Source organism: Monodelphis domestica, chromosome 1, assembly GCF_027887165.1.
Source record: "Monodelphis domestica isolate mMonDom1 chromosome 1, mMonDom1.pri, whole genome shotgun sequence".
Taxonomy (NCBI): domain Eukaryota; kingdom Metazoa; phylum Chordata; class Mammalia; order Didelphimorphia; family Didelphidae; genus Monodelphis; species Monodelphis domestica.
This window is the reverse complement of record NC_077227.1, coordinates 86,625,268-86,644,275: the sequence shown is the minus strand read 5'-3', so window position 1 is coordinate 86,644,275 and position 19,008 is coordinate 86,625,268. Positions and strand designations below refer to the sequence as shown.

The following is a 19,008-nucleotide window of genomic DNA, read 5'->3' as shown; positions in this document are numbered from 1 at the left end:
TAAATGCAACCTTCTCAGATCATAATGCAATGAAAATAATAATTAGTAAGGGTACATGGAGAGGTAAGTCAAAAATTAATTGGAAATTAAACAATATAATTCTCTAAAACTGGTTAGTTAAAGAACAAATCAGAGAAACAATTAATAACTTCATTGAAGAAATTGACAATGATGAGACATCCTTTCAAAACCTATGGGATGAAGCCAAAGCAGTACTCAGGGGCAAATTTATATCCTTGAGTTCATATACTAACAAATTAAGAAGGGCAGAGGTCAATGAATTGGGCATGCAAATTAAAAAACTAGAAAGCGAACAAATTGAAAATCCTCAGATGAAGACTAAATTAGAGATCCTAAAAATCAAAGGAGAAATTAATAAAATTGAAAGTCAAAGAACTGTTGATTTAATAAATAAGACTAGAAGCTGGTACTTTGAAAAAAAAAACAAATAAAATAGACAAAGTACTAGTCAGTCTAATTCATAAAAGGAAAGAAAAAAACCAAATTGACAGTATCCAAGATGAAAAGGGAGACCTCACCTCTAATGAAGGGGAAATTAAGGCAAACATTAAAAACTACTATGCCCAAATATATGGCAACAAATATGGCAATCTAGGTGAAATGGTTGAATACTTACAAAAATATAAATTGCATAGACTAACAGAGGAAGAAATAAATTACCTAAACAACCCCATATCAGAAAAAGAAATTGAACAAGCCATCAAAGAACTCCCTAAGAAAAAATCCCCAGGTCCAGATGGATTCACAAATGAATTCTATCAAACATTCAAAGATCAACTAATCCCAATATTATACAAACTATTTGACAGAATAAGCCAAGAAGGAGTTCTACCAAATTCATTTTATGACACAAACATGGTACTGATCCCAAAGGCAGGCAGGCCAAAAACAGAGAAAGAAAACTATAGACCAATCTCCCTAATGGATATAGATACAAAAATTTTAAATAGGATACTAGCAAAAAGACTCTAGCAAGTGATCACAAGGGTTATCCACTATGACCAGGTAGGATTCATACCAGGAATGTAAGGATGGTTCAACATTAGGAAAACTATCTGCATAATTGACCACACTAACAAGCAAGCTGACAAAAGTCACATGATTATCTCAATAGATGCAGAAAAAGCCTTTGATAAAATACAACACCCATTCCTATTGAAAACACTAGAAAGTATAGGAATAGAAGGACCTCTCCTAAAAATAATAAACAGTCTATATCTGAAACCATCAGCTAACATCATCTGCAATGGGAATAAGCTAGAATCCTTCCCAATAAGATCAGGAGTGAAACAAGGAGGCCCATTATCACCTCTCTTATTTAACATTGTACTAGAAACACTAGCAGTAGCAATTAGAGAAGGAAAAGAAATTGAAGGTATTAACATTGGCAATGAAGAGACCAAGCTATCACTCTTTGCGGATGATATGATGGTATACTTAAAGAAACCTAGAGAATCAACCCAAAAGCTAGTCGAAATAATCAACAACTTTAGCAAAGTTGCAGGATACAAAATAAACCCACATAAGTCATCAGCATTTCTATTTATCTCCAATACATCTCAGCAGCAAGAATTAGACAGATCAATTCCATTTAAAATCACCCTAGACAATATAAAATACTTAGGAATCTATCTCCTGAGACAAACACAGGAATTATATGAACACAACTACAAAACACTCTCCACACAACTAAAACTAGATCTAAACAATTGGAAAAACATTGATTGCTCATGGGTGGGATGAGCTAAAATAATAATAATGACAATCCTACCCAAATTAATTTACCTATTTAGTGCCATACCCATTTAACTACCAAAAAACTTCTTTATTGAATTAGAAAAAGAAAAACATAACAAAGATTATTTGGAAGAACAAAGGATCAAGGATATTCAGGGAAATCATTTAAAAATGCAAAGGAAGGAGGACTTACAGTCCAACATCTCAAACTATACTATAAAGCAGTGGTTATCAAAACAATTTGGTACTGACTAAAAGTCAGAAAGGAGGATCAGTGGAATAGACTTCGGGTAAATTACTTCAGCAGGACAGTCTATGATAAACCCAAAGATCCCAGTTTTGGGGACCAAAACCCACTTTTTAATAAATACTGCTGGCAAAATTGGAAGACAGTATGGGAGAGATTAGGTTTGGATCAATATCTCACACCCTACACCAAGATTAACTCAGAATGGGTGAATGATCTGAATATAAAGAAGGGAACTATAAGCAAATTAGGTGAACACAGAATCATATACTTGTCAGATCTTTGGGAAAGGAAAGACTTTAAAACCAAGAAAGAGCTAGAAAAAAATCACAAAATGTAAAATCAATAATTTTGATTACGTCAAATTAAAAAGGTTTTGTACAAACAAAACTAATGCTTCCAAAATTAGAAGGGAAGCAACAAATTGGGAAACAATCTTCATTACAAAAACATCTGACAAAGGCCTAATTACTCAAATTTATAAAGAGCTAAACCAGTTGTACAAAAAATCAAGCCATTCTCCAATTGAAAAATGGGCAAGGGACATGAATAGGCAATTTTCAATTAAAGAAATCAAAACTATTAATAAGCACATGAAAAAGTGCTCTCAATCTCTTATAATCAGAGAAATACAAATCAAAACAACTCTGAGGTATCATCTCACAACTAGCAGATTGGCTAACATGACAGCAACAGAAAGTAATGAATGTTGGAGGGGATGTGGCAAAGTTGGGACATTAATTCATTGCTGGTGGAGTTGTGAATTGATCCAACCATTCTGGAGGGCCATTTGGAACTATGCCCAAAGGGCAATAAAAGACTGTCTGCCCTTTGATCCAGACATAGCACTGCTGGGTTTGTACCCCAAAGAGATAATAAGGAAAAAAGATATGTACAAAAATAATCATAGCTGCGCTCTTTGTGGTGGCAAAAAATTGGAAAATGAGGGAATGCCCTTCAATTGGGGAATGGCTGAACAAATTGTGGTATATGTTGGTGATGGGATACTATTGTGCTCAAAGGAATAATAAAGTGGAGGAATTCCATGGGGACTGGAACAACCTCCAGGAATTGATGTATAGTGAGAGGAGCAGAACCAGGAAAACATTGTACACAGAAATTGATACACTGTGGCACAATCGAATTTAATGGACTTCTCCATTAGTGGCAATGCAATGACCCTGAACAACTCAGAGAACCTACGAGAAAACCACTATCCACATCCAGAGGAAACACTGTGGGAGTAAAAATACCAAAGAAAAACAACTACTTGAATACATGGCTTGAAGGCATATTGTTGGGGATGTGGACTCTAAATGAACATCCTAGTGTAAACAACAACATAGAAATGGGTTCTGATCAAGGACACATGTAATACCCAGTGAAATTATGTGTTGGCTGTGGGAAGAGTGGGTGGAGGGCAAGGAGGGAAATAATGTGATTATTGTAACCAAGAAATAATGTTCTAAATTGACTAAATAAACTTATTGAAATGGAAAAAAAATATTGATTAATTCAATTTGCTTTGATGGTTTATTTTGGTAAGAGTCCTGGGGAAACTCGGTAACACAATGGTTAGAGTGCCAGATCTGGAATTGGGACGAACTGGGTTAAAATCTGACCTTAGACACTTCCTAGCCATGTGGCTTGGGTAAGTCATTTTACCCCTATAAGACTGGCTAACATGACAAAAAAATCATGTTGGAGGGGATGTGGGAAAACTGAGACACCAACACACTGTTGGTGGAGTTGTGAACTGACCCAACTATTCTGGAGAGCAAAGTGGAACCGTATCCAAACGGTAATAAAATTCTGCATACCCTCTGACAATATCATTACTACACCTGTATCCCAAAGAGGTCAAGGATAAGGGGAAAGGACCTACTCATAAAAAGACATTTATAGCAGCTATTTTTGTGGTGGTAACAACTTGGGGGATGTCCATCAATTAGGGAATAGCTAAACAAGTTGTGATATATGATTGTAATGGAATGGTATTATGCTGTAAGCAATTATGACCAGGACAATCACAAAAAACCCTGGAAAGACTTATATGAAATGATGTAAAGTAAAGTGAGAATTAGGAAAATGTTGTAAACAGTAAGAGCAATAATGTTCAATGATCAACTGTGAAGATTTAGTTATTATCAGCATTGCAAGGAACCAAGGGTTGGAAAAATCTATCCCTTCCACTGAAGGAACTATATGCTCCACCACACCACAAGTATATTTTCTGCCAATGCTCTGGTGACATAAGGCTCGGGGCTCCCTGAACAAGTTAGTCTCAGTTTCTATTTCCTAGTCAATAACCAATTTCACTATCTAGTTTCTGTTTCCCTCCCCCCATGGCTTGTTTATAAGTGACGTGAAAGGTTCTTTTTCTGCAATGCATGCGAGGATCACTCAGAGCAAGCTAAGATTCGACAAAAAGGTGCCCCTCCTCTTCCCTGGGAAACCTCCATTCAGAGCAGCCCAGCAGACCGCTGCTACCTGAAAAGCAGAGCAGAGCAGTCTTCAGGATTGCAGGACTTGGGACCACAGGGCAGCAAACATGAGGTAAATGTCTTTCTTTTTCCTTTGTTTCTCTCTCCCTGAAATGCAAATCACTGCAGTCAAAGATCGTCCAACCAAATATTTTTTCTTGAATTCTAATCTTTCAGCAATTCTGCTCTGCCATCAAAGCAGATTATTGTGCTTTGTACCTTCTGCTTAGTCACAATCCATGAATAGAAACAATAGCCCATTAGCAGGCTGCTTTATGCTAGTTATTTTTTCCCCGTTTTCAGTCATCTTTTCCGACTGAAGCTGTCAGCTTTCCTTGGGCTTGGGCTAACATAGCTCCAGGTTTCAGATAAAGGTCAGTTTTTGAGAAAGGAAATCCTGGCAGCAGGAGTCTTCTTTCCCACTTGTCAGGGTAGCACAGGGAGATGGCAGAGTCCTAAATCCTAAGTCCTAAGGGCAACATTTGGAGGAGAGGGTTTCTATCTGTTTTTGCTACTAAGAGCAACAATAAAACTGATTGTCACTGGGATGTCGAAAAATGGCTACTCAGAGACTGTAAAGCTCTTGGGGTGGGGGACTCGTCTTCCATATTTTTTGAAAGTAGGACTTTGGAAAGCATCTTTCCCATTGTAGCAACCTAATCAATATTTCCCGAGGGTGGGGGGAGGCAGAGCCGTTAATGCCCCTCCCTGTGGTCCTAGGTAAATTCTCGTGACAGGGTAAATATCTGTGCACAAAAGACAAAGCCAGGACTGTGCTCCGTGGCATACCCAAACTCCTAGGACCGCAGAGCGGGGAGTTAACGGTTGCCATGGAGCTCTGTGCTTGCAGCTGCATCCTCCCTCTTTTCTAGTCAGTGTCTGCTCGAAGACCCAGACTCAGCATATTCCTTTCCCCCTGGAAGATTTTCCCGACTAACCCAGCCCTGCCTCCATCACTCCTTGACTTTGCATCTCATCCGCACAAATCATTCTGCTTTGGGGGCAAGTTGCTTTGTCATCTTGTACATACCCATCATGTCTCTCTAATTTTCTTGGAAACATTGGGAGAGCAAAGGGTCTTTGACTGCTTTTGTGTCCCCCAACCGCAGCTAGCATGGGGCTCCTTCCTCTCTTTTGTTCTTATCCACAAAAGACCGTTATCAGGCTATTCGCTCAACGCAGGTTCAATGTGAAGTCAGAAGGGACCTCACAGGAAGGAAGCTTGCTTTCTCATTTCCTAATCCAAAAGAAGAGCTAGAAGGTTTATGCAGGATTATGTGGGCTCTAGCTGTGTGTATCTGGTGAGGGCCCCTCCTCCCACCGGAAGCAGCTAACGTTAGGCTTAAAGCCCGTCCATACTTGGGGCTGATTCTCTGGGTTTAAGTCCTTTAGCCACAGTCGCACCACCTAACCCAGACCTGTCTCACTTGGGTTCAGTGTTGAATTGTAAACATCCACTTGTGCATTGAGATTTTATTATGAGATTTCATTTTTCAGCAGAGGACACACAACAGAGTGTCAGGGTTAGACAGGTGGTGTTTTTCTCTCTTGAACATAGCTGAATCCTTCAATATTCTCATTCTGCAAAAATCATAGCACCTCAGGATCTAGAACGGAACAAGAATTCAGAATTGGACCTCATCCAACCTCTTCATTTTATAGACAAGGAAACCTCAAGCTCAGAAGGATCCACTGGCATATTCAACAATACTCATAAAGGCTGAATTGTTTTTTTTTCCTTTTTTCCCCATTATTCCTGGGATAGTCATCTGTGAAGGAGATGAAGAATGGATAGATACAATTAGAAGTGAAAGTGATGGCAAAACAAAAGCTATCAGCATTTTTAAATGCTACTAAAATATTCAAAAAATTTTAAATTACCCTACAATATAATCTTAGATCAAGGTGTCCAGCATTTGAACAAAGGTCTTTTGAGTCCAGAGTCTTTTTCACTATATAGTAATGACAGGCAAAGAGCTATTATATATGTAGAGATGAAGACATTTCTAGAAATCTGTGTGGAACAGAGGTGCAGATCACCCCTCATGGAGATCTGCTTCTCACAACAAAAGTTCTGAGTCAGAAACTTTGAGCAGAAAACACAGAGTTTATTTCTCTTTCATGAAATAGGGCACCACCCCTAATCATAAGGTAAATGCCCCCTTTTCTGGTTGTACTTGGACTTTTATTGGCTTTAACCACAAGCTCCCCACTTCTCCATCTCCTTTCACTGTCAGCCCTCCAGAAACTAGGGAGCCAAAACCTATGGGCTAAAGGTTTTTTTTGCCCAATCAGAAAATAGGACAGCCACAGTTTTAACACCTATACCTTGGCATAGAAGCTTTTGACCCAGTTAGCAAATAGCATACCCATAATTTGACACCTATATTCAGGGGGCACAGCCTAATAGAAGCAGGGGGTAGAGGTTAGGACTTTCCAGGGATGATACACATGTCAGCATGTTTAAAACCAGCACATTGCTTGGCCAAGGGGGGCTTTTGGAGAACATATTCTGAGGGCCACACATAGCCCACTCCTCAAAAATAAATGCTCCATTTTTTCAAAATGGTCTTGGTCATGGAAAGGATCAAGAAGAATTTTGTTTTTCTGAGCACTAGGTCATGGCAAAGGTTCATTGGAGAGAAAAAATAAGGCAGAAACTGGCACCAGCATCATAGGTAGTCTAAGATCAAGCCTGGATAGGAAGAGTATGATCCACAGTTGTCATGTGTGACCTCAAAATCACTATGTGTTTAGAGTGCTACTAAATCTTTCTTTGTTTTTTTTTTGTTGTTGTTTTTGCAAAGGTGAGATACTATGGCAATAGAACATTCCCAATTGCCTAGTCTTTAGCACTCTTCTGACTTAGAACCAATATTGGTTAAGTTAAGGTCTGGTTTTGTTTTTGTTTTTGTTTTTTAATGCCATTGCAATTTATATTGTCCTTTAAAAAATAAATTAAATTAACATTCTGGTTCTTAGTTTCCATAGAGTTTGTTAGTATCTACTTGAAATAGAGAGCATAGAGATAAACAAAGATGTAAGCCTTTTCTAATCTCATTCTACTCCAGCCATGTGGCGCTCTTCACAAGGCTATCTCAGCTATGGTTCTGCACTGCCACATCCAAGAGAATAGAGAGAGAGACCACTTCCTGGAACCCCCTCTTTTATTTCTTCTCCTTTCCCCCTGGATCCTAACCTGATCCTTTCTATTCTAGATCATCATGTCTAGGCCACTTCTCCCATTACCTATGTTTAGAGTGTCTTCATGTGATATCCACTCATATGACATAAAGCTAGCAGTCAGGGGAAACTGGTAAGAAGACCCCTGTATGTGATTTCTGGGGGAAGGAGTTCCCTTTACACAGTCATTTACTCAGTCTTTGGCTTCCTTTAACCCCTAAGAGCATTTATCACCTTTGACCATTCTTTACTTCATGAAACTCTTAATTCCCATGGTTTCTACTATACCACATTCATTTTCCTCCTCACTCCTAGACTCCTCTTTCCACATTCCCTTCAATGGCTCCCCTTTTTACCCCAGCCCCTAAAGGTAGGCATTCCCCAAAGTTCACCCTTATCTATCAACTCTTAATTCTCTCTAGTTTCTCCTATGGATATCTGACCCATTCCCATGCATCATCTCCATTCTGATGATTACCAAATTCATATCTCCAATCTGAACTTCTCTCCTAAGCTTCAGTCCATTGACTTCAAATCTATCCAGGAAACTTCTACCCATATGTCCCACCAACATAATGTGTATGCTTAAAATGAACTAAAATCAGAATCAACCTATTTCTTTCCAAAATGTCTTCTGTGCACTTCCCCAGTTTTGTCTTCTACTTAATAACCTCGATTGTGAATCAGGGAGTCAGTCTTGATTTTTTTCTCCATTGTTACCAAGTTTTGTTGATTCTTCTTCCATAATGGAAGTAGTAGTATGGTGTTTGTAACCTCCTGCAGTTACATATTAATATTTTCGTGGGCAGACATCTGAGAAGGAGATTGGAAACTGAGGGAAATGGATAGACGAGAGAGAGATTGTGAGATAGAGAGACAAAGGAATAAAGACTCAGAGACAAGGAGTTAAAAAATATTGGCTCCATCATGCATGCCCCTCTGATGGAACTGAGAGAGGGCTCTACACATGTCCTCCAACTTTTATTGGAGAATTTAGAAATGTGGAGTGGGAGGTAGCTAATGAACATGTGACATGGCATAAATTTTAACAGTGGCTCAATTGACAATCATGTAATCAAAGAGGAGGAGGTTAATCAAACATGTGACTTGGTAAGGAATGTGGTCTAACAAGGTGGGAACTAGGACCCTGTGGCAAATAAAGACATGCTCAGAAATTATTTTGTCCTTTAGACTGTAGATTTGGAAATACAATAATCAATAAGTAACATGACCATGAGTCTGGTATATGAACACATAAGATATAATATCAATACACCGATAATACTTTCAAGATGCTAATATACCCAGTATGCTACAGTGTAATAAGAAGATCACTAGAACTTGGAGGTAGAAGACCTTAATTCCAGGCCAGAATGTGCTAATAACCCACTGTGTGACTTAGATAGCCTCAGCTGCTTATCTGTAAAATAAAGATTTTGGACCATTTAATCTGTGATTTGTCTGCCATTATTATTATGCCATGATTCTAATCTATTTCTCCTAAATATGTTTTTTACTCTTTATTCCTAGATCCAGGTCCTCATAGTCTTAGGCATAAACTATTCCAAATTTCCTAACTGGTTCCCTTAGTCCCAATGCTGTATTTCATTCTACATACCACTCTTGGTTTAATCTCTAGAAAACACCATTTCATACACATCAAATGTCTCTTAGTAAAGAAGTTAGATTAGAAGACCCCATAAGATCATAAAATCATAGATACAGAGCTCTATAAGATCTTGGAGGTAGTTAATCCAACCCTTTTATTTTACAGATGAGAAAACTGAGGTTTAGCGAAGTAGAGTGAATTCCCCCAGGGGCCAGTGGTGATAAGTATTAGAAAAAAATTCAAACCTAGATCTTCCAAGTCCCAGTCTCCATTGGACCTTGCAGCTTCTATGGTCACTTCTCATTCTAAGATTTCATGACTTTATTCTAACTACATAGATCTCTGTTACTGATCATGCCTTGATGATCAAGGGCAAGAAACAGAAAAGGCAGGGATGTAATATTAAGAAGTGGTTTATTACCAAAATCTATCAAAAATAAGGTAGATGCAACATCTGTTTTTGCCATTCTCTTACCCCAAAATCCTCGTACCATATAAACTTATGTTCCTCTTTAAACTTCTATTCTTTTGTATATTCAATTGATATAACCACCTTCCCAATTAACCAAGACCCTCTCTTCCTAGGTCCTTTCAAATCATTAGACCATTTCAAAAAGGTCATTATGGTTCCTTAGGAACTTCAACTAAAATGCCATCTTAAAAGCTATAATTTTCAAGTTATTACCCTCCTTTAGGGAATCTTCACATATTTTTCCTATATTTCCATGTATCTGTGATCACATAGATGCAGATATTTTTTACAGCAGTACTATCATAATTCACCCTTGTCTGTTCATCTCTAGAGTTGATTGAGTGGGTCAGATCATGATTAAAGAAAATCACTTTGGCAACTATACGAAGGATAGACTGTAGTGGGGAGAAGGATGCAGCAATAATTTGGCCAGGAGGTAATGAGGACTGAAGTGAAGTGATAGTTCTATCAGGAGAGAGAATGCATCAGATCCAAGTGATACTGTGCAGGTAGAAATAGCAAGATCTACCAACTGACTGGATAGATGGGATGAAAGAGGATATGAGAATAATTCCAGGCTACAAACCATTGAGAATGGAAGAATGATGGTGCCTTTGACAGAGAAAACACTGGGGGTTAGTGTGAAGATATTGTGTTCTCTTTTGGACAGGTTAAATTTTAGATGCCTCTGAGGCACCACCCAGTTGGAAATGCCTATGAGACCACTGGTGATGCAGTGCTGAAGTTAAGGGAAGAGACAGGCCAGATATATAGGTTTGGGAGTCATCTACATAAAGATGACCATTAAATTCTATATCATGGTATCTGATGAGGAGGTCATGGAGAAGAAAAGGTAACAAGAGAAAAGATGAAGGGGTCCAAGGCAAAGTCTCAGGAACACCTAGAGTTAAAGAGATATGATACAAGGATGGGTCAGTAAAGGAGGATGAGGAGCAATTAGACAGATTAGAAAAGACAGAAGGAGGCAATATCATGAAAGCCTGCCTACAGAGAAGAAAGTGTGGTAAGAAAAGAGTTTGGTTAATAGTATCAAACAAGGAAGAGAACTCAAGAAGGAAAAGGAATGGGGGAAAAAATCAGCTAAGTTAAACCATTCATTTTACAGATTTGTAGTAGAGGCCCAGGAAGGACCTTCCTCCTTTTCTTTTCATTTCAAAACCTCTTGTTCCATATTATACTCCAGTCTTCCTTTTCCTCAGATTGCAGGACAGATACATTTTTGGAGAGGAGGCTCAAAGGAAGGAAGTGACTAGACCAAAATAAAATTCAATAATGAAAAATATTCTCTCTCCCTCTCCCCAGCACCCCCCCCAATTGTTTTTCCTTCTTTTGACTATTCATTAGTTCATAACTAATTTTTTAAAATTATGTTTGTTGAATATAATTTTATATTTCTTGCCTTTAATTTTAAAAATCTAGTGAGGGAAAGCTTTACTTTTTCTTAAATAAATAAGCTGTTTTTTAATGTGGTACTCGATTTGTTCATTGGATCAACTGTTCTAACTAGTTAAAAAAAAAAAGGTTCCCCCCAACCCTGTCTACTTCACAAGAATAGTTGGTCAATAAATGTTAGGTATATTTATGAAATATTTCTAAGCCTGAAGTAAAAATAATGAAAACAAAATTTAAAGGTATCTAATACATTCATAATATGCCTCATTTTATTTTATGCATACAAGCTCTAAACTTTTTTTTTCCCCTTGGCTATGAACATATCGAATCTTGATTCTCCTCACCCCAAGTCAAATGCTTCTAGAATCAGGGACTCTTCATTTTTGTTTTTGTATCTCCAGAAACTAGCACAGTAAGAAATTGGCAATAATAATAATAATAATAACAATAACAATAATTAACATTTGCATAGGGCTTACTATTTGCCAGGCACTGTGCTGAGTGCTTTATAATTATTATTTCTTTTGAGACTCACCGCAACCCTGGGAGGTAGGTGCTGTTGTTAACCTCATTTTACAGATGAGGAAACTGAGGCAAGAAGGGATTAGATGCCTTGCCCAAGGTGCTAAATGTCTGAGATCCAATCTGATCTCAGATCTTCCTGAATTCAGACCCAGGACTATATCCAATATGGTCAGAAGTGATGGTGGGAGTAAGGGGGGAAGAGAGGAAAGGAAAGTGTGGAAGGAAATAGAAGGGCAACAATTTAAGGAAAATGGAAATAAGGGGCAGCAAAGTAGTATAGTGGATAGAGTGCTGAGTCTGGAATCAGGAAGGACTGAGATCAAATCTAGCCTCAGACTCTTATTAGCTATGTGATTTGTGGCAAATCACTTAACCTCTTTGACTCAGTTTCCTTATCTGTTAAATGGATATAATAATAATCCCTATTGAGGGGAGCTAACTGGCTCAGTGGATCAAGAACCAGGCCTAAAGATGGGAGGTCCTGGGTTCATGTCTGGTCTCAGAAACATCCTAGCTATGTGACTCTGGGCAAGTCACTTAACTCCATTGCCTAGACCGTACCATTCTTCTGCCTTAGAAATGATACATACTGTTGATTCTAAGGTGGAAGGTAATAGTTTAAAATTAATTGAATAATTACAACAATAATAATAGCCATTATCTTTCAAGGTCATTGTGAGGATCAAACAAGATAATAATTGCAAAGCCTTTAGCATAGTGCCAGATACAGAGTATTACAAAGATGTTAACTATAATTGTTATTCATTAAAATTAATACCATTAATTTTATAATTGTTTTTATATATAATATATAAATAAATTGTTATTAATTAAAATTAGTTAAAATAATGCCATTTGGGGTTATGAGTCCCATTTTTTTTCTATTCATACCTCTGTAACTAAATTAGATTTCTTATCTTATAGTGAAGCATCTAAGAACTCCTTAAAATATCTCTTGCTGAAGTTGGAATGCCACTTTACTTGGAAGCTACAGAAGGAAGACATTGAGGTACCTTATACAGAAGAAAGAATTGATGACCAGCTGGAATATCTGACCATTAAATCCAAAGTCTCCCTTTTAAACCTCCTGGCCTATGTGAAATATCTGAAAGGCCAAAATAAAGAGGCTTTAGAAAGCCTCAAAAATGCAGAAGAAAGCATTGAACAGGACTACCCTGACCAAGTGGAAAAGCGAAGCATCATAACCTGGGGAAACTACGCCTGGATCTATTATCACATGGACAGACTTTCTGAAGCCCAGACTTACTTGGACAAAGTGGAAGCAAGTTGTAAGAAGCTGTCAAGCGCCTTCCAGTACAAGGTGGACCTTCCAGAAATTGATTGTGAAAAAGGCTGGTCTCTGCTCAAATTTGGAGGGAGGTATTACGAGAGAGCCAAAGCCTCTTTTGAAAGGGCCCTGCAGGCAGACCCTGAGCACCCCGAATTTAACACTGGATTTGCCATCGTCATGTACCGGATGGATGACTTTCATAAAGATATGCCTGGGAGTAAAAGCCTTTCTCTGAGCCCTTTGAAGAAGGCGCTCAGCCTGGATCCAGAAAGTACCTTTCTGAAGGTTCTCTTGGCACTAAAGCTTCAGGATATGGAGGAAAGTTCTCAAGGAGAAAAATACATTAAGGAAGCCCTTGACCAAGTGTCATCCGAGCCCTATGTCCTTCGCTACGCAGCAAAATTTTACCGCCGAGAAAACAACCCAGAGAAAGCTATTGAGCTCTTAAAAAAGGCCTTAAAGCTGGTACCAACCTCTGCTTTCCTACATCACCAAATGGGCCTTTGTTATAGGGCTCAAATGATCCAAATCAAGAAGGCCACAAGGAATAAGCCGAAGGGAAAGAACAAAGAGGAAGCGGACAGGCTAGTCCGATCGGCTATATTTTATTTTGAAGCAGCCATTAAGCAGAAACCTTTGTTTGTGTTTGCTTACCTAGATTTAGCCAACATGTACGCTGAAGCAAATCAGTTTAATGAGGCAGAGGAGATATTTCAAAAAGTCCTGGGCCTCAAGCATGTAAGAGAAGAGGAGAAGCAACAAGCCCATTTCCATTATGGCCGCTTCCTGGAATTTCACAGGAAGGCTGGAGATGTGGCCATTCACCATTATTTAGAAGGGATAAAGATAAATACTGAGAATTGCACCAAACTCCTAGGGGCTTTACAGAAATTAATTGCCAAACGGATGAGTCAGAATTCTTCGGATACAAAGAGTTTGGGAGCTCTTGGCTTCATCCACAAGCTGAAGGGAGAAAAGGAAAAAGCTTTAGAATATTATGAAAAGGCCCTGAAGCAGGATCCTGGTAATGCTGAATATATCAGTGCCCTGTTAGAGCTGCGCCTCTCCATTTAAAATCCCACATTTTAGAGTTTGTTTTTTTTTAATTATTAAAAAAATAAAAATAAAAAGTTTTAAATATTTTTTAAACATACCCTGAACTGTGGACAGCTAAATGGTCCAATAGACAGAGCATTGGGCTAGAGTCAGGAAGACCTTAATTGAAATCCAGCCCCAGACACTTATGAGCTCTCTGACACTGGGTAAATCACTTAACCCTATTGGCCTCAGTTTCCTTGCCTATAAAATGATCTGCAAAAAGAAATGACAAACCATTCCAGGATCTTTGCCAAGAAAATCCCAAATGGGATCATCAAGAGTGGGACATGACTGAAACAAATGAACAAAAACCATTTTAAACCTTTTATTGTTTTTTTTTACTTATTACTTTACATGTATAGCATACTATAAGGCACAGATGTTGGTCAAAAATTGGACATGTAGTTTTAGCATCTTGCTGAGAGACAGGTATCTGAGTCTCTTACTGAGAAAACACAGACAACTCCTCTGATTGATCCCGTGACTGGACTTGCCTCCTGATGATTGATTGACTTGGGACCAAGAGACTAGAGGAACTATGGTTCATAAGCATGGCTTGTGGGACTCCAGTCACCACTTGGAATCTTTCCCAGGTCTTCCTCTCTTTTAAGGTTTTCAGATTCCAGTGCATCAAGGTGAGGAGGTGAGGAAGGGCAGAATATTCTCTTCTACCATCTGGTTGGTTGTCAGAGGCATAAGTAGCAATGTACATAATAAGTCTTTAATCTAAGATTGAACCATCAATCAGACTATGAACCAGTGTCAAAATGATTTCAAAACAAACTCCTGAAAATATGAAAGAAAAACTGCCTCTGAGAATTTTCACAGTATACACTAAACCCCCAAATAACAATAAACTGGCCCCCAAATCTACCATAAGTGGAAAGTTGCTAGTGTTCAGTAGAAATGAAAATTTTATATTTCTTTTTACATAGCATTCATTATAAAATAATACTGTATCTTATAGCCAAGGAAAGATAAGAATGAATAAAAACAAGTTATTTCTGGATTTTCTAGCTAGAAAAAAAGGTTTAGCCAGATTCCAGATCAAAACTATTTTTTATCAATTTGAAATATTAAGAGAAAACAGAAGTTTCAGAAGTTGTTGGGCCATGAACAGCAAATAATACTGTATTTGAGCTAATCTGGACCCCTAAATGAGAATTATGAGGTTCAGCCTCAAATGGAATAGTAATCCTACTGTCCTACTTTTTTGGTCTTCAGTCAAATGTATATTTTGAGTCTTGCTGAGAAGTTTTTGAAGTGTTTTTCTTTTGACTAAAGACTTGAAAGGGGTAGCTTGGACCACCTGGGAATCTTCTGGGCTCTTTCAACTTCATAGCTTCCAAAATGCCATCAAGGAGCCAGTTGCTCAAGGGCTCTAAAACACTAGGGACTGCTTAATTCCTGTAATTCTTTCCCTGACTTTTTTTTTGCAATAAAACAGATTTATCTTCATAATCATGGTTGAATACTAGAATATTTAGAAAGTAGAATAACTGCACTTTCTCAAGTGAAACTCTCAAAGAATGAGAACAAGGGAAGCCATAACTAGGAATATTTTCATCTGAAGCCCAGGGGTGAGAGGAAGTTATGGTAGATGGCAGATATCACCAGCAGTGAGAACAATAGGTACAGACATCATTCTTGGATTTGGGGGAGTCCCTGCCTAAGCATTTCAGGGATTGGAGTAGAAGGGGTGCCCTGTGTGAAGCCTTAGATTAGGGGAGATATTATCCCTTGGATTGAGTGGGAGCTACTATAGGACCTTGGGATGAGGCATTCAGACAGCTGTTACTGCCCAGAGGTGGAGTGCTCTTCTAATGAAGAAATGTAACCCACCCCTCTAGATGTCAGTGCCTTGGGGCAAAGCCCCTGCTTTCTACCTCCCCCAACACCAGTTACAACTCTGTTATCAAATAGGACTAATCTTTCCTTAGCTCTAAGCAAGGGTAAGGGAGGGAATATAAGACCACTACTGCCTTTATTCCTTCATATCCATCATTACAAAACTCAAGGTCATCACCCTGAATCCCAACGAAGAAAAGAAAGATCCGTGGGAGACATTCAGCAACTCTACAAAAGGCTCTGGCTGACTAACAACCCAACCTAGAGACTTCAAGCTCATTTTTCTTTCCCTTGATGAACTATTGAATCAATCCAAAGAGAGAAAGTGAATCTGGTCAAACAAACAAAAAAGGTTAAAGAGACAAGGAGAAGGAGAGGGACATGAAGGAGAAGACCATCTATGAACTAGAAGTTCCTCAACAGGAGAGTCATGAGATGGGGGAAAGGAGGATAAAAGCTACTAAAGATAGGAAGGGAGTAGTGAATAGGCCACCAAAGCTGTAAGTCTGTCCATGGTATATGAACTGATGTTCAAATTGGATCTTTGCTGTCTGATAAAAAAAAAAAAAGTATTTCCCCAAAGGAGAATACTCAGCATTTGATCAACAATAGAATTTTAATTTTTCTGAGCTTTTATGAATTACAGCTTATCAGAGTTGGTTTCTATTAAAGTCCTTAATAGCAGTTATGGAATTTAGAGAAGGCTTCACAAAAGAATTAGATCAGCTATGAGTAAAGAAATAACATTGATTAATCCATCAGGAGGGTCAAGCACTACACTCAGAAGCAGGAACGGAAGCATAGAACCCTACAAGAGAAAAATACAGCCATGGTGATGACCACAACTTTGGAGGGACAGAAAGAACTGATAGTGGTGCTTTGGAGAGGCTGTCTTGTCATACCTGCCTCTATCAGACTTGTCATACCTGACTATCATTTTCTCTTGTCAAAGTTCTCTAGCTGAGTTCAGAATTCCTTTCATACCAAGGCAGCTTCCTAACAAGGCTGAAGGTCATGGATTTTGTAAAGAAGAACAGAGTCTGGCTCAGATCTATCTCCTGGATATTTGATGTCACAGGCAAGAAGACACAGTATTAGCTGAAAAAAGACTGGTTGTATCATATAAATAATAGAAGTGTAACAGGTTAGTAATAGAGAAGCAACCCTTCCAGTGTATTAAAGTTATTTGGAGTTTGGAGCCTGACTATACTCACTTATAAGTCTACTCACTCTCAGCTGACTTTTTGACTCATTGTAATATATTTACTTATATTCTCCTAAGCTCCATAAGAATCTGTTAGGATCATTTATTTCTCTTTAATAAACATGTAATCTCTTTTCAGTAAATGAATGAATTATCCAAAGTCCCTACTTTGGTTCATTAAATATGAAATATTTGATAAACTGGATAAACCTTTCCCCTGAATAATTACTCTCCTTTCTCTGTAATTCAATAAATATTAAAATGTTCAACTTGCTTATTTGTTTCTCTTGCTCTTATTCACACCAGTTCAAGCCTCCCCTACCTGGGCCAACTCCATATGCATTTATCCTTCTTCAAGTGCCCCCACATAATCCTTATGAAAGTCGGATAAGTCCATTTCATTGCAAACATACTGGTGTTTGAACTCAATAATTCAACCTCATCTGGCTTTCCTTTCAGAATAATCTTTCTGTTGCAGTTCTCTTAACAGGAGTCTGATCTTTCTCTACTAACAATGACAATTTTCACTAAAGTATGAGGCAACAATATCCAAAGGACTCAAGATTTGGATCTAGGGTTATACTCCAAGGAAGATGGGCTGACCCAGGATACATGGGCGTTGTGGGATAGGAAGGGAATATTAATAATTGACTTTACATAGCCTATTAAGTTTTATTACATACTTTTAATAATTCAGGTAAGTTTAGTACAAGTGCTATTTTCTCCATTTTATAGATGAAGAAACTAAGGCTCAAAAAAAATCGTTTGACTTGCCCATGGTGCCGAAGTTAGAAAGTTTCAGAACTAAATATGGCTCTTCTAACTCCAAACTCAACATACTTTCAACTCTGTCCAAACCAATTCCTCCATAGTTTTATACTGGGCCTTTTCCTACAACTCCACTTGATGACCTCATTTGCTTCCAGGCCTTTGATTATCATCTATATGCATATTAGTCCCAGATCTCTTTAGTAAGTCTCAATGTCTCCCTTGATCTCTGCCTCTGACATATGAAATTCAACATGTCAAAAACAGAAATCATTATGTCCATCCCTCTTTCCAAACTTTCCTATGATAATTGATTATTGACACTAACATTGGTTTAAAAATAAAATTGGGTTTAAAAGAAATCTAATTCTCTCTGCCTGGGATTTGCTGGTATGTGGGTAAAATAAGGTAAACCTCTTAAACTTTAAGTCTATACATAACTGATAAAAGACAAAAATGGTATGTTCAATACTCACTCACTCTTCCCTCTCTTAGCTGGCCACTGAGGCAGGGAAAAAGGGAAAATTAGAATGAGGAAAAAGGGGAATTAATTTTGAAGGTTAATATATATGACTTTGGGGAAACTACTAGTGGTTCTGAAATGTACTTGTAGAATTGTGAAGTAATTCAGGATTTGATTCTGTACAAAACTTAATGGTGAAAGAATTGTCTATTCTCACTAGGATTTTACATGAATATTGGTTACAGATTTGAATGTTTGGGCATACCTAGGATATTTGAGTTAACAGAAACTGGGAATATGACATTTTCTCTAATTGCTATGGTAATTGGTAAAAAGGATTTTTTTTTTTACTTTGGGAAGCAAACCTCTCATAAGAGCTGTCCTAGCCACTTAAGTGAAGATAAGGTCTAATATGATAAGTGTAAAGTGCATAAGAATTAGGACCAGCTTTATGAAAGAAAATGTAATGTAATATGGAGAAAATTCTGTATGATCAAAAATTTGAGTATTTTATTTTAATATGTACTGTTAAAGCAAGCAACAAGTGACAATATAATGAATATTGGGAAAGGACATCTTGCATCCCTCATATGGCCCTTGCTTTTTTGTATCTCTTTCTCTCTCTCAGTCTCTCTTTCTCTCTGTC

The 19,008-nt window shown here is 38.0% G+C and overlaps 1 protein-coding gene across 1 annotated transcript; it reads left to right on the top strand.

Moving 5' to 3' along the window:
- The first annotated feature begins 4,250 nt into the window (after window positions 1-4,250).
- Window positions 4,251-17,404, top strand: LOC100024923 (interferon-induced protein with tetratricopeptide repeats 5). The gene is made up of 2 exons (XM_007478834.3): window positions 4,251-4,561; window positions 12,615-17,404. The coding sequence occupies exons 1-2, from the start codon at window positions 4,557-4,559 to the stop codon at window positions 14,053-14,055; spliced, it is 1,446 nt and encodes a 481-aa protein (XP_007478896.1). The 5' UTR covers window positions 4,251-4,556; the 3' UTR covers window positions 14,056-17,404.
- Window positions 17,405-19,008: the final 1,604 nt, after the last annotated feature.